The sequence below is a fragment of the Gopherus evgoodei genome, chromosome 15 (assembly GCF_007399415.2).
Source record: "Gopherus evgoodei ecotype Sinaloan lineage chromosome 15, rGopEvg1_v1.p, whole genome shotgun sequence".
Taxonomy (NCBI): domain Eukaryota; kingdom Metazoa; phylum Chordata; order Testudines; family Testudinidae; genus Gopherus; species Gopherus evgoodei.
This window is the reverse complement of record NC_044336.1, coordinates 2,406,901-2,420,247: the sequence shown is the minus strand read 5'-3', so window position 1 is coordinate 2,420,247 and position 13,347 is coordinate 2,406,901. Positions and strand designations below refer to the sequence as shown.

Sequence of the window (13,347 nt, the reverse complement as noted above, 5' to 3'; positions counted from 1 at the left end):
TTGGTGTCAAGGCTGATTCCCCAGTCTGGCACATTGAGTGCCGAAGGTGGGGACCCACAAGGATTCTAAGAGTTAATACTGGCCACTCCAGGCTTGTATTAAATTCCAAAGGTTACAGTTTTTCTCTGACCTTGGCTTGGTAAATGCTGCCACCACTCAAACGCAAAAAAAAAAAATTCCTTGGAGACAGGATGGAGCACTTGGGAATTCCTTCCTGTGGAGTACCCTCAAGCCCTTTTACCACATCTCTGGGAAGAGCTGTGAAGAAAACAAAGGAAATTAGCTGTTGCCACTAGCTAATCACAAAGTTCTTAGGACCCAACATTCCAAATCCTGTTCTTAAAAAGAGTAAATTTTATTAAAAACAAAAAGAAAGAAAATACACCTGGAATTTAGGCTTTTGCTAGATTTTAAGAGCAATTACAAAAATTAAGCACCCAAAACAGGGTTCAGCTTAAAGGTTACAACAAAACAAAAGCATCTGGGGTTAGCACAGAGGAGATCCACAAGCCAAAATGAAGAAATAAACCTGATTGTGTTTATCTAAAAATTCCCTATGCAAATAATTCCTTCTAGGTATGGAAGATAATTCTTCATACCTGGTTCAAACCTTACACAGCATTTCTGCTTATAGAATCATAGAATATCAGGGTTGGAAGGGACCTCAGGAGGTCATCTAGTCCAACCCCCTGCTCAAAGCAGGACCAACACCAACTAAATCATCCCAGCCAGGGCTTTGTCAAGCCAGGCCTTAAAAAACCTCTAAGGAAGGAGATTCCACTGCCTCCCTAGGTAACCATTCCAGTGGTTCACCACTTTCTGAGTGAAAAAGTTTTTCCTAATATCCAACCTAAACCTCCCCCACTGCAACTTGAAACCATTACTCCTTGTTCTGTCATCTGGTACCACTGAGAACAGTCTAGATCCATCCTCTTTGGAACCCCCTTTCAGGTAGTTGAAAGCAGCTATCAAATCTCACCTCATTCTTCTCATCTGCAGACTAAACATTGCTGCTCCATGTCCCTGCAGCCCAGAGAACAACAGACAAAGGGAAAGTTCTTTCCCAATTTTAAGAAGTTCTAGCCTTCCCACTGGCTCTTTTGGTCAGGGGCCCACTCCTTTTCTTTTCTTTTTTTTAACCTGGGGGACTTTTTAACCCTTTACAGGAAAAGCAAGCAGAGAACAGCTACCAAGAGGGATTTTACAGCTAACTGGCTGGCTGTGTATTCATAAAAGGGAGCTCCCTTCCCCTCCTTCCCCCCTTGCCACTGGCATATTTAGTGACTTTGGGCAATATTTGAAACGTTTGGAGTCATATTTGGCCTCCAGAATACTAAAGGTTAGAAAAATAGCTTGGGTAAATGCTGTGCCATTGACATTTTCTTCTGATCATTCATGTTTTCCGTAGTTTTGAAAGGTATAAAATTCTGGGCACAGTGAAGTAATTTGCTCTAAATTTTCATAAGTGCCCACTAATTTTGAGTGCTGGCACAAAAAAATAATGAACACTTGAAAAATGTAAGGCTAGCTCTTTTCTCGGTTACATAGTTTGATATATTTTCCTGGTGTTCTCCAGACACAGAAGAAAGGGAAGATTTTCTCATCAGAGAAAGAGACCTCTTTGAAAGTATATATTGGCACCAAGTTATCAGTATCATAAAAGGCTATACGGTGCTCTTTAAAGTTCAGAGAAATCCCAATTTTCTCAAGTCGCTCATTCAGAGGCAAATGGATCACAGAGAAGTCAAGAGCCTGGTATTTACCCCAGTCACACTCCACAGCCCAGATCTTCTCCAGTGGGCTAAAATTGAGCCATCCTTTCCTCCTTATAGACTCTCTGGCAACCCTTACAGCCCACCAGTCACCACTATTCCCCACTTCCACCTCCCAGTAATGTATCCCTGATGTGAAACCTTCAGAACCCAGGACACACACAGAAGAATCAAATCTCTCAGGATTGTCTGGCACATTCTGTGCTGTATCTCCTTTTGTTAAACATGTCTGATCCTCAGACAGGATGAGATCAGGATGAGCAGTGATTGGATCCAGAGTCATGCTGGCTGCAGAGAGAGAAAAATCAGAGTTTTAGAGGCAGATCTTGGCTCTAGGCAAGCTTGTATTCAATTCTGTGACATAATCTGTCTGAGCTTTCAGCAAATTAGAGACTCTTCTTCTTCCAGTTTACTCAGCTCTGAATAGGGAGTAGATCAAAGAGCTCAGGAAAGTGCCAGAATGATTTATTCCACTGGCAGAGTAAAAGCATCAACTGATTCAGGCCTGAGATTCAAAACCTTCCTGATCTGTCTGTCAACCTCTCCAGAGAAATGAACCAGCTTTATTATGTTTCCCCATTAAATTATATAGAAAGTGATAATAGGGAACAAAGGAAGAGAATGCGACTGCAGAGAAACGCCTCTTGCCATGCCTTGCAAGGGCTTGACTTCCCTACTAAATCAGTCACTGTTAGAGAATGTACAAACATGCTAGCAGTATTGCCAGCCTCAAGACATCAAAAGTCAGGAGCCAGACCCTCAACTCAAGAGGCTTTCTTAAAATCAAATAATGTTTTTTAGTCTAGGGTTGGGTGTTTTTTACTGTTGTGCTATCATGACCCAGCAGCAACACTTCTGTCTCCCACTGTCCTAGGATTGGAACTCAGCTACACCACTTCTCTGAGTTCCCCACTCATCTACCCTGGGACTTCTCCGTCCAGGGACCAGCAGCACCACTTCCCTGACTCCCCACTCCCCACTTTCCTGTATGGCAAGGCAGATATGTGTCCTCAGCCCGGAGGCTCTCGCACAGAGCTCTAGCTGTGTGCCTGCCCTGAAAGTCACAGGATGAGAGGAGCTTCTTGTGTCATCCTGACAGCTCTCACTGCAGATGCCAAAATCCTGTGACTCTTGATCAGCTGGCAAAAACTGGCAACACTATCTTCCCTGGCTGCTAGTGGAGTCTGGAGGAAGTTTACCAGTACTGGGAGACAGACAGGCCAGTAGCAAAAGAGGCAGCAACCAACACCAGAAAAGAAGGGACATAGTAAGTGGACAGCCAGTGGATACAGACCCCAGTGGGTGAGTTGTGTCATCAGGGGGTTTCCAGGAACAGAGCTAGAAGGGAGAAAATCCAGTGCAGGAGGGACAGGACAGACAGAAATAGAAGGAACAGTGACAAATGGGACAGTACTTTGAAAGAAAAAAGGCAGTGTTAGAAGAGGAAAAGTGGGAACGCTAAAGGAAGAATAGTACAATTAAACAAGAGGAAAAATAACTAGAATCTCGATGTAATCTAAGAAATTATTAGAAAAACATTGTTAGAAAACTATTAAGTAAAGCAAGAATGAAATGAAAATGAAATAAGCTACAATAAAAGATAAACTATCATTAAAGACTAAAGAAATAAGGAGGAAAAGCGATGTAGTGAATATGAAAAAACAGTATTAATAAAATAAAACATCTGGACAGCATCCTGAGGTATATAAGATGAAGCAAAGGGAATAGAAAAATTGTCAGAGAGCAAGTGAACAGTAAGCCAGAAAGGAGCAGAGGGGTAACTGTTCAATCAAGAAGGTAACACATCACACCAAGGAATATATATAGATATTTAAGCTGGAACTCAAAACAGTAAACAAAGACTGCACAAGAGGATTGCTCAAGAGTTAACTAAACATCCTAAGAAATTTTCCTCCAAACTCTGGGCTTACAGAGGCTGAAAATTGAAAAAATGAAAAAGGAATGCATAAAGGTGGGGTTTATGTTCTAGTGGATTCTATTTTCTAATTCCAAATTCTGTTATGTCATAAATGTAAATGGTTACCTATAAAGTGAGTTTAATTAAAATCATATTAGATAATATATAGTAGATGCTGTGATAGTCTGTACCACTGTATTTCTCACTTGCACACTATTGAAATAATCTTTGTACACAGTGTGCCTTATGAGGTATTTTCTGAAAACTCACAAATTTCTAGTCAATATTGTCCTGATAAAATTTGTGGGGCAACATAGTATGTAAAGATAAAAGTTCCACTTTATGGTGTTATTAACACGTGTTCCAAACCATAGTCCTGACCAAACAGAAGTTGGCAAACAGGTCTGTCCTAAACTAAGCAATGTGTGATCTGCTTAATTTGCATTTAAGCAGTAAACAGAGTCATCAAGCAGGAAGGGTAGACAAAGAAACCTCAAACAGATGAGGAAAAATGAGCAGGAAACATCCTCTCTTATGGACTCTCTGTCTCCTGAATCTCAGCTGGGAATGTTTTCCAAGGGAGGGACTGACACTATAATAGGGGGACAAACACCCCAAGACCCACCCCTCTTCTTTCTCTCTCACTATCTGTCCATCAGTTGACTGCACCAGAAGGAACAGAGGAAGCAGCCACTATACAGAAAAAGGGCTCACGCCCAAAAAGTTTGGCAGTAAGAATACTGAGAGTATATGGTGAGAGAAACTTCGCTGTGAATGTAACACAGTTTAAGTTAGGCATTCGTTGCATTTTATCTTTATTTTTCTTGTAACCATTTCTGACTTTATGCCTCATTACTTGTACTCACTTAAAATCTAACTCTTTGTAGTTAACAAACTTGTTTTATCTAAATCAGTGTGTTTGATTTGAAGTGTTTGGGAACTCCATTTGGAATAACAGGAGTTATGTATCTCATTTCTATTAATAAAATTATGGATTTTATATAAGCTTGCATTGTCCAGGAGAGAGCTGGACAGTATAAAAGGTATATTTCTTGGGAAAGTTTGGGACTGGCAGTAGGCTGGGATCACCCTGCACTGTAAATTAAGGCTAGTGCAGGGACGCCCAAACTTACTGGCCCTCTAAGCCACATACAACAATCTTCAGAAGTTCAAAAGCTGGGGCGCACCTGCTGGGGCCTGGGCTCAGGGCTTCAGCCCTGCTCCTATTGAAGCCCAAGCCCAGGCAGGTGCACCCCACTGGGCAGAAACCCAGAGACCCTCCTCCCTTCTGGGCTGAAGCCCTTACCCCACCACCCTGCTGCAAGGCAAAGGTGCTGTGATAGTCTGGTAGGTGGAGAAGGGGGTAAGGGCGCATGAGGGGCTCTGCAAGCTGCACTTTAACAGTAAAAGAACTGCATGTGGCTCGTGAACCACAGTTTGTCCACATCTGGGCTAGTGAGAGTCCGAGTGTGACTGACAGTTTGCAAGTGAACACAGACATAGGTGGAAGTGACTTACATGCTGGAGACCACTTGTGGGTTGTCCAGACTGGAGGACACAGCAGCAAAGCAGTGTAAAGAGCACCCCAAGTGAGGCATGAGTCACACAGCTACTTACTAGTCTAAAGATACACCCAATAAACAAACAGGCACATATGCAAGCTCTGAAGTGCATGCACATCTGAACATACTGCTGAATCTCATGCCAACCACATACACATTTCAAGCCATTAGCAGATAATAATTTAAAGATTTGACACACTAAAATGGGAAGAAAACAAAAATCTGTATCAGAGTACGTTTCAGAACACAAGGAAGTATTCAAAAGTTTTAAAAAACAAAAACAGGAGGAAAGGATGAAGTTGAGTGTATGTGCTGCAAATGGTGTGGCCCAATTATTAAACGTAAATATTTATAGGCTAATAGCTCTAAGTCTACAACAAGAAACTGTGAAAGGGCCCTTCATTTTTGGTTTTTATTTTATTTAATTTTTCCCAGGAATTTTTCAGTGTTTAGTAAAACAAAAACAAAAACAAGTGAAAATTAGTGGAAAAAACTACTAATAATTTTCTGAGTAAATATCGGGGTCTATTTTGGTGGACAGAAGGACAGGGGAAAAGAGTATTTGGTAGGTTAATGCTTTGATGAATGAAATTCAGTGTGGTTTGCTGCAAAACTAAAACTCAACTCAAAATACAATTCCACCTTGGAGTTTAAGAAAACAATCCCCAAATAAAACTTTTCATTTGAACAGTATCCAGGTGAGAGTGCAACCCACACACCTCCTGAGTGTGGTGTTCTGTCCCATCTAGTGGCACTGAGACCACTTAGAGAGAGAGATTATGAGTCTGCTCTACTGCCTTAGCTAACAGCCAAATGTCTGTTAGCTCATGCAATAGTAGCTCACGCACTAAGGTCCAGAGATCCCAGGTTCAGTTCCCCCTGTCTATTGGTGTTACAAGAGCATTTAAATGATTTATATAGTGGTGTAATATTTTTCATATTATTCTCCATTGCATATATATGCATGTGGACTTTGTTTGCTTTTTCACTATTGCTGCACTTTAAGCAGAGGTTTCCATTGAGCTGCACACAATGATGCCCAGTACCCTTTCTCGAATTGATACAAGTAAATAACTCTAGTATTAGTATGGAACATTGTAATATACACTCAGATTCTAGCTTGTCTCAAAATTGATTTTTGTCTCACATTTTACTTTCTATCTGTTAGCCAGTTTGATCCAGTGCCAGAACTTTACATCTCTCCACATGGCTACTCAGTTTCCTTAATACCTTCTTGTAAGGGATTTTTGAAGGTCCAAGTAAACCAAGTCATCTAGTCCCTCTTTATTCACTATGGGCATGATCCAAAGTCCACTGAAGTCAATAGAAAGAGTTCCAGTGATTTCAATGGGCTTTGGATCATACCTTACGGCATCTCAAAGGAAATATGTAAAGGGAATGTATTGGTTTGATATTACACTTCTGGCACACACAGGTTTCTAAATGTATAGGACAGTTGCATTAAATAGTCCTACATTATCTAGGCCTATAGGCTGTTTCCGGCCCAATCCCAGTAGTAGTCATCATGGCAGTGATCGATGCTCGGCTGGTGTAAATCAGCATTAATGCCATTGACTGCAGTGGAGTTATGTCAATAGACACAGCTATGGATTTGACCCATAATTCTTAACTGTGCCTTGGGAGTTTTAAATGCAGCTGAGCAGGTGTGTGTGTGCGGGGGAGACAGTGTAAGGCAGGAGGCAGGGACACCCCATGAGTTCTAGGGGCACTGAGCAAGTTGTGGGGACAGGGTGAGGCAGAAGGCAGGGACATCCCATGAGCTCTGGGTGCAGCTGAGCAAGAAGAAGGAGTAGGCAGGAGTAGGCATCAAAAGGAGTTGGGCCATTTTGGCCAACAGCGCATGCTGATTTGTCATCAAACAAAAAAAAGAACTTCTTGCACAAAAATAAAAGTAATAAATGAATCCTGCTGCCTGCCCCCATCTTGCACCAGGCTTTAGTACAACACAGGGGCAAACATATCGGTGATACCAGTGGCAATGCTCAGTGAACAATTGGGAATGGCCTGCACACCTCCTGACTCTGAAACTACTCTCCATTCAGCACAGCACTAGGGTTAACAGTGAATTCAGTCTAGAACAGCCAGGGTACATGCAGCTGTAATTCCTTTCACTTTACTGGAGTCTTCCGGCAGCCTTGTCCATAAAACAGACATATTAGTGGTCAGTAATAAACTAGGGTCATGTAACTGCCAGTCATCAGGCACCTTATAATGCCCTGATTGTCAGTTCGTGCTCTACTCATTCGTGGCCTGCATTGTGCAGGTCAGATTAGATGATCATAATGGTCCCTTCTGACCTTAAAGTCTATGAGTCTATGAGTCTATTCCATGTAACAGTTCATCGCTCTGATGGGACGTGCACAATGTAACCCCTCACATTGCTCTGGGGCACTCTGAAATAGGGAAGTAATTACAGAGGCCTTGCTGTAATAACTGCTAGGGACATCCTGTGGTGAGACTCTCAAGGTCACCTGGCTCACATCATTCCTGAAGTCTTTAAGGGGGTTTACTAGTACAGATGCCTCATATAGCCAAGACCTCCACTCATAACTAGTGTCACTCACAAACTCCTTCTCTGGCATTCCACACTTGTGGAAGGTGCCCAGAGTCAGGGGGCCCCAATGGCCTATACCAGGGATTTCAGTGCCATAGGTTGCCAACTCCTGGACTATACCCTACACCTGCCCTGGTCACCAAGTGTTCTTAAACCAATAAAGAGCTCAGAACCACCCAATCGACAGCAGCAGTTGTTCTTAGAGCCCCTCACTCATGTGGATACTGGGTCTTCATACTTATTCTAAGCCACCGACTCCATCCCAGCTGGAGCACTCCCTGATTTCCTGGCTCTCAGTCCTGGGACCCAGGGAGCTCTGCTGGGGTCAAGCAGAGATTCACTGCAGTTCCCCACTCTCCCTGCCAGCATGGGCATATCCGGTTCTATCTACTTATCACCATTTATGGCTTCTATCATCCTCATTGTCTCATTCTTCCCTGCATCTCCCTCTAAGGGAAATTTTAACCCCAGAAAAGCAGCTAAAACCTTCCCCACTACTCTCACACACTGCTCTGCTACTTTCCCCTTTCATTCAGCTTCAAGTTTGGCTGGTGGCTCCATGTTAAAGGGCCCCAAGCTGCTGAAGGTGAAACTCCCCCAACCCACTGCTGCTCTGGCTGCCACTGCCTCTCACTGCATTCCTGGGAGAGCCAGGCCCTTCTGGGCTCCAGGTTGAGGGGAAGTCTGGTGGGTTGTGTCCAGGGTTCCCAGGTACCTGGCATGGGAATAGGGATGATAGTCTGTAGTCTGTCATGAGTGAGTGACGTGGGTGCATCACATGCAGCGCTGTCCAGAGGATTCATGGATCCTGGGGCAAAGCGAGGGACCTGTAGCTCTTGTACTCACCCGCTGGCAGTTCAGGTCTTCGGTGGCATTTCAGTGGCGGGGGGCCTTTCAGTCACTCTGCATCTTCGGCAGCACTGAAGGGCCCCCCATCACCAAAATGCTGTCAAAGACCCGGACCACCGCTGGGCCAGGACTCAAAGTCATATTGGCCTCATCACTGATAGGCAAGGTCCAAAAGCGCAATAGATTAATTCTAGAAAATTTGTAGTGAATCCAACAAGGGTTGTTTAATTGTGTCAGGGCTGTCAAACAGAATCCTAAAAGTCTTCTGACATTTATTGATCACTTTGTACCATAAAATGAAAGAAGACAAAACCTCATCTACTGGACTCCTCTGAGAATGACCAACATTTAGTGAATTAATGTGAAGTTACAAAAGTTGTTAATGTAGTAGTATTGCTAGGGAACATGTGCAGTGGATGTGTGTGTGAGTGAGTGACTGAGGCACCAAGACTTAAGTTTCATGGGACAGGAAAATGAATTTCTTACTGATTCTTTTCTTACTAAAAACAGGCTGGACCATTTTGCTGAAACTTTTTTTTTTTTAAATAAAAACGTATCACCTTAGGGCAGAGACAGGAATGGAAAATCTCAGTCCGAGAGGTGAACATTTCTTAAGGAACTGAAATCCGATGCTGGAATAGAAACACTTTGGCAACCTTGGCTAGAGGTGTTGGCAGTGATCTGGCTATTATTGATCACATTTTTATTTCTTTAAAAATTAAAATCAACACCACATGGTTTCAGTTTTTAAAAAATATCATCCTTCACTGCCTTTTTCTGACCTGTCATTTTTTCCTTACTTATTTTTATTTCATAACCACTAGACACTTTCCATCAAGATTAACATTTTCCTTTCCCTCTCCCAAGACACCCCCTCTCGTGTGCAGATTGTTGAGTCCTTCCATTTCCATGACTGTGTGGATGGAGTCTTGACTGGAGGCTGAGGCATCTTGTGAGGTGTCATTTCAGAAGCCTCAGGTATATATTTTCTCTATATCTCCATTTCATCTCTCTCTCTCTCTCTTTGGGTTTTCCACCATGTGTCATTTTAATTTACGCCTGCCAGGTTTCCTTTTCCAGAATTATGATTTAAAATTAACCCTAACTTTCTGTGATGGTAACAACTTAAACTGCACCTGAAAGCCTCATCCCACTCTCCTTCCCTTCACTCTCCCGCTCTTCTGAGCACACTTGACACTCTGCTGACAGATACTGAGTCAGAGTGCTGCATGAATGTAGTTCTGGAAAGGAGAGAAGCATTTAAACACTGGCTGCTAAAGCTCTTCCATATTTATTGTCCAGGTACAGTACAGGTGATGGTAGTGCAAGAGTCTCCTACACTATCCTGCCAATCTGCTTCAAACCTGACACATGCAAAATTCATTTCCAAGGGTAATGGGCAGGTGAGTCTCTGTGGTGCATTCAGCCGTGAATGAGTCTTTCAGGATAAGAGCACAGCCATTAATTGTTTGTAACTGAACTGTCACCAGCTATTCATTGCGCTATGATCCCTAAAATCAGACTCACATGGTGACATTGAGACTAATGGCCTACCAGTGAAAGGCTCCACATCTGATTAGCAATCCCCCATCCATTGTACATTGCAAATCTTTAAATATAAGGTAAAATAGATGACCATACTCCCTGGGACCCACAGCATCCCTTAGAGAGCACAACTCCCCAGCACCATGGATGACCAACATGCTCCTTGTTTCCTCATATTCCATTAGAAGGGAATGGAGAGTTAAATTGGGGAGTGTGGAAAACTGCTCTTCAGCAGAACATATTGAGCAGTGTAATGGAAATGATCCTGTCAGAACAGTGTAAGCCCGGAAAGGTTGAAAATCCCCTCTCACTAATCACCACTTTACCCAAAGGAGAACATCTGTCCCATCTCTCTGAAAATACTCCTTGAATTCTGTCACTCTTGCTATGAGCCTGTTCACTGCAAAAGGAAAAGGGGCAAAGATCTCCCCAGTTTTGACATGAATAAAATATCAGCTGAATTTACCTTGATATATTTGATCTCTTCTCAACTCTGAAAAAAAGTAGATACAAAGAGATGAGAGCTGCCCTGTGCACCAGACCCTCAGAAGAGGAAATAGTTTACAATAAAGTTTATATTGGGTGAAGGTGGGAATGGCACTTACGAAGTTCATTCTGGAGCTTCTCTAAAAACAAATCAATAGAAATAGATATATAGTAAGAAATTTTATTGAAACAAACATAAAATTAATGAAATAAAAAAAATTATGCCTGATTTCCATAAACTTAATAGTGAGAATAATTAACTACTGGAACAATTTACTAAGGATTGTGGTGCATTCTCCATCAATGAAAATTTTTAAATCAAGTTGATATGTTTTTCCTGCACTAGGAATTACTTGAGCAGTTCTCCGGCCAGTGTTATGCAGGTCAGACTAGATGATCAGAGTGGTCCCTTCTGGCCTTGGAATCTATGAATTTTTCCAGTTACTCTATCCCTGGCCAATGTGAACCACATAGGAATTTTATAACTATTACTACAAGTGACGAACATTCTCACAGTAGTGATTAAAGGACAGAGCAAAATCTACACCTACCCTTCCTCCTCCTACACATACCCTTCCTCATACAAGCTAAGGGAGGCTGCTTAGACCAGTGCTGTGGGCAGGAAGAGATGATGCTATTGATTGGGTGGAAATCACCAGGGATGGGGAATGGATGGGTGGTGGGGTGTCCCCTGGAGTCCCCCATGGACATGGGGAGGAGTCTTAGCAGACAGGATTGCTGGCACAGCAAAACTGGGGAGCCCAGCTCCTTCCTCTAAGGGAGAAGAGGCCTCTGCTGCTGAGTTGGGAGATTCTGCCCTGGCACCACCTCCAACTGCAGCTCCCTCCCTCCATGCCTGTCTGCTCCTGTGACAGTGCTGCCTAGGCCTCTCCACCCTTGCTTGGGATGAAAGGGATATGTGGGGAAACATGCAAGGGGAGCATAGGTTGGGGGACAGGGCTGGCTCCCCTGACATGGCCCATGCTGTGTGGGGAGATGGCCAGAGCAGGGATAGGGAGGCTGGCTGGGGGAGATAGTAAGGGCAGGGGGCATAAGCAAAGAAGGGGTGAGGCTGTGGAGACAGAACTGGCACATCTCTCAGTGCTTCCTTGGGCTCAGGCTGGGAGCTCCCTTCCCCAGGCAAGGAACCACACACCCCATTAATCCACTCTGCATTAAAGTGTCAAAAGCTTAACTCCTGCCTCACCCTTTCCCCAGCAGACACTGGGCCAGAGCAAGCACCTGCTAACGCTGCTGAGGGCAGGGTTAAGGGTTAGTGAGAGTCAGTCAGGGGACTGTGTCACATACAAGGTGTTTCCCTGTTCGTTAGAGGGGACAGGGGGCTACTAGAAAGAATGGGTACCATGATTCATCAGTGTTCAGAGAGTTCTCTGCACTTGTTGTTTGCTTACTGTTAAGGGCTTGTGTGGGCAGGTTTTGCCTTTATGCAACTGTAATTGGTCTATATGAAAATCTTAGTAGCCAGCAGGGAAGTAGGAGGCTGCTACCTTGAGACTTCTTAAAACTCACCTCTGCAAGAAAGCCTATGAATCACTTGACAGCTGAGGAGCTGTGACAGGTGCTTATCACCCTGATCACAATCGTCCCTCTGTTCCCTGGTGAGCCCCGTCAGTCTGTCTATATCCACCTGTTGTCTCGCTTCTTATATTTGGGATTGTAAGGTCTCTGGGGCATGGACCAGCTCTTTGTTATATGTTTGTACAGCACCTAGCACCAGCTGACTCCTTCAGTGCTTCCACAATACAAATATTAAATAATAATGATATAGGCAACTTGTTGTAAACTTTTTCTCCCATTAAAATGAACAAAGAAACCTTACCTTTCTCTGCAAGATATATCTCTAAAAGAAAATAGGAAAGTAATAAAGAGAAGAATGTTTCTTAAATGTTGCATTTTTTATTAAACAATTAATTCTATCAGCAACCTTTCTTTAGATCTACTCCCATTGACTATAGTTACTATATAGCCAAAAGGGCCTCAGTTTTGTCTTGTTTTTTAACCCAAATCCCATCTTTACAAAATGCCATGAAGCAAGATAAATAAATATTATCTGAAATATACTAGCTTCCTTCTAAGCTGAGCTCTACAGATTGTAGTTCTCCGGGATATCAAATATTTAGGCATGGTCAATAACATTGACGCTGTGTACAGCAAACCAGTCTTCACAGTTAGCGACTCATGTTCGTAGTGGCATGAAAATGCTGGGTGGATTAGCGACTGTCTGCTGTGAGATCAGAGCTGAGCGGGATTTGGCAATATTGAAAAATATGGAATTATTAGGAAGGAAGGGAATTTTAAGACTGTGACTGATAATGCCTGGTCTATTGTCTGACTATTCAAGAAGAAACCATCCACACAATTCAAGACCACACAAATCAAGATCTGTCTAAAACATTTGCTCTAGCTCAACCAGAAGGTATGATCTTGAGGCAGCAGTCCCTGTATGAGGTTCTCTGGCCTGTGTTAAGCAGTAGGTCAGGATGGATGCTCAGAATGGTATTTTCTGTCCTCAACATTTATGAATGCCCCTACAGAGAGACTCTAACATGAAACAAAAACTTTATTCACCAACCGAAGTCAAAGCACAGTATCCATGTATCTTCTTTTGGAGAAAGTCTA

The 13,347-nt window shown here is 43.0% G+C and overlaps 1 protein-coding gene across 9 annotated transcripts in view; it reads right to left on the bottom strand.

Moving 5' to 3' along the window:
• Positions 1-1,189: 1,189 nt before the first annotated feature.
• LOC115635673 (butyrophilin subfamily 1 member A1-like) overlaps positions 1,190-13,347 on the bottom strand; it is a 67,455-nt gene continuing 55,297 nt past the window's right edge. For 5 of the 9 annotated variants that reach the window (XM_030534771.1, XM_030534775.1, XM_030534778.1 and 2 more), the window contains 4 exons: positions 12,548-12,568; positions 10,827-10,847; positions 10,688-10,714; positions 1,190-2,060 (listed from right to left, as the gene is read on the bottom strand). In XM_030534771.1, coding sequence (XP_030390631.1) covers positions 1,525-2,060; positions 10,688-10,714; positions 10,827-10,847; positions 12,548-12,568 — 605 coding nt within the window. In that variant the 3' untranslated portion in view covers positions 1,190-1,524. Of the gene's footprint in view, positions 2,061-5,208; positions 5,307-10,687; positions 10,715-10,826; positions 10,848-12,547; positions 12,569-13,347 lie in introns of all 9 variants that reach the window. The other 4 variants (XM_030534779.1, XM_030534780.1, XM_030534776.1 and 1 more) reach the window with 4 other exon arrangements.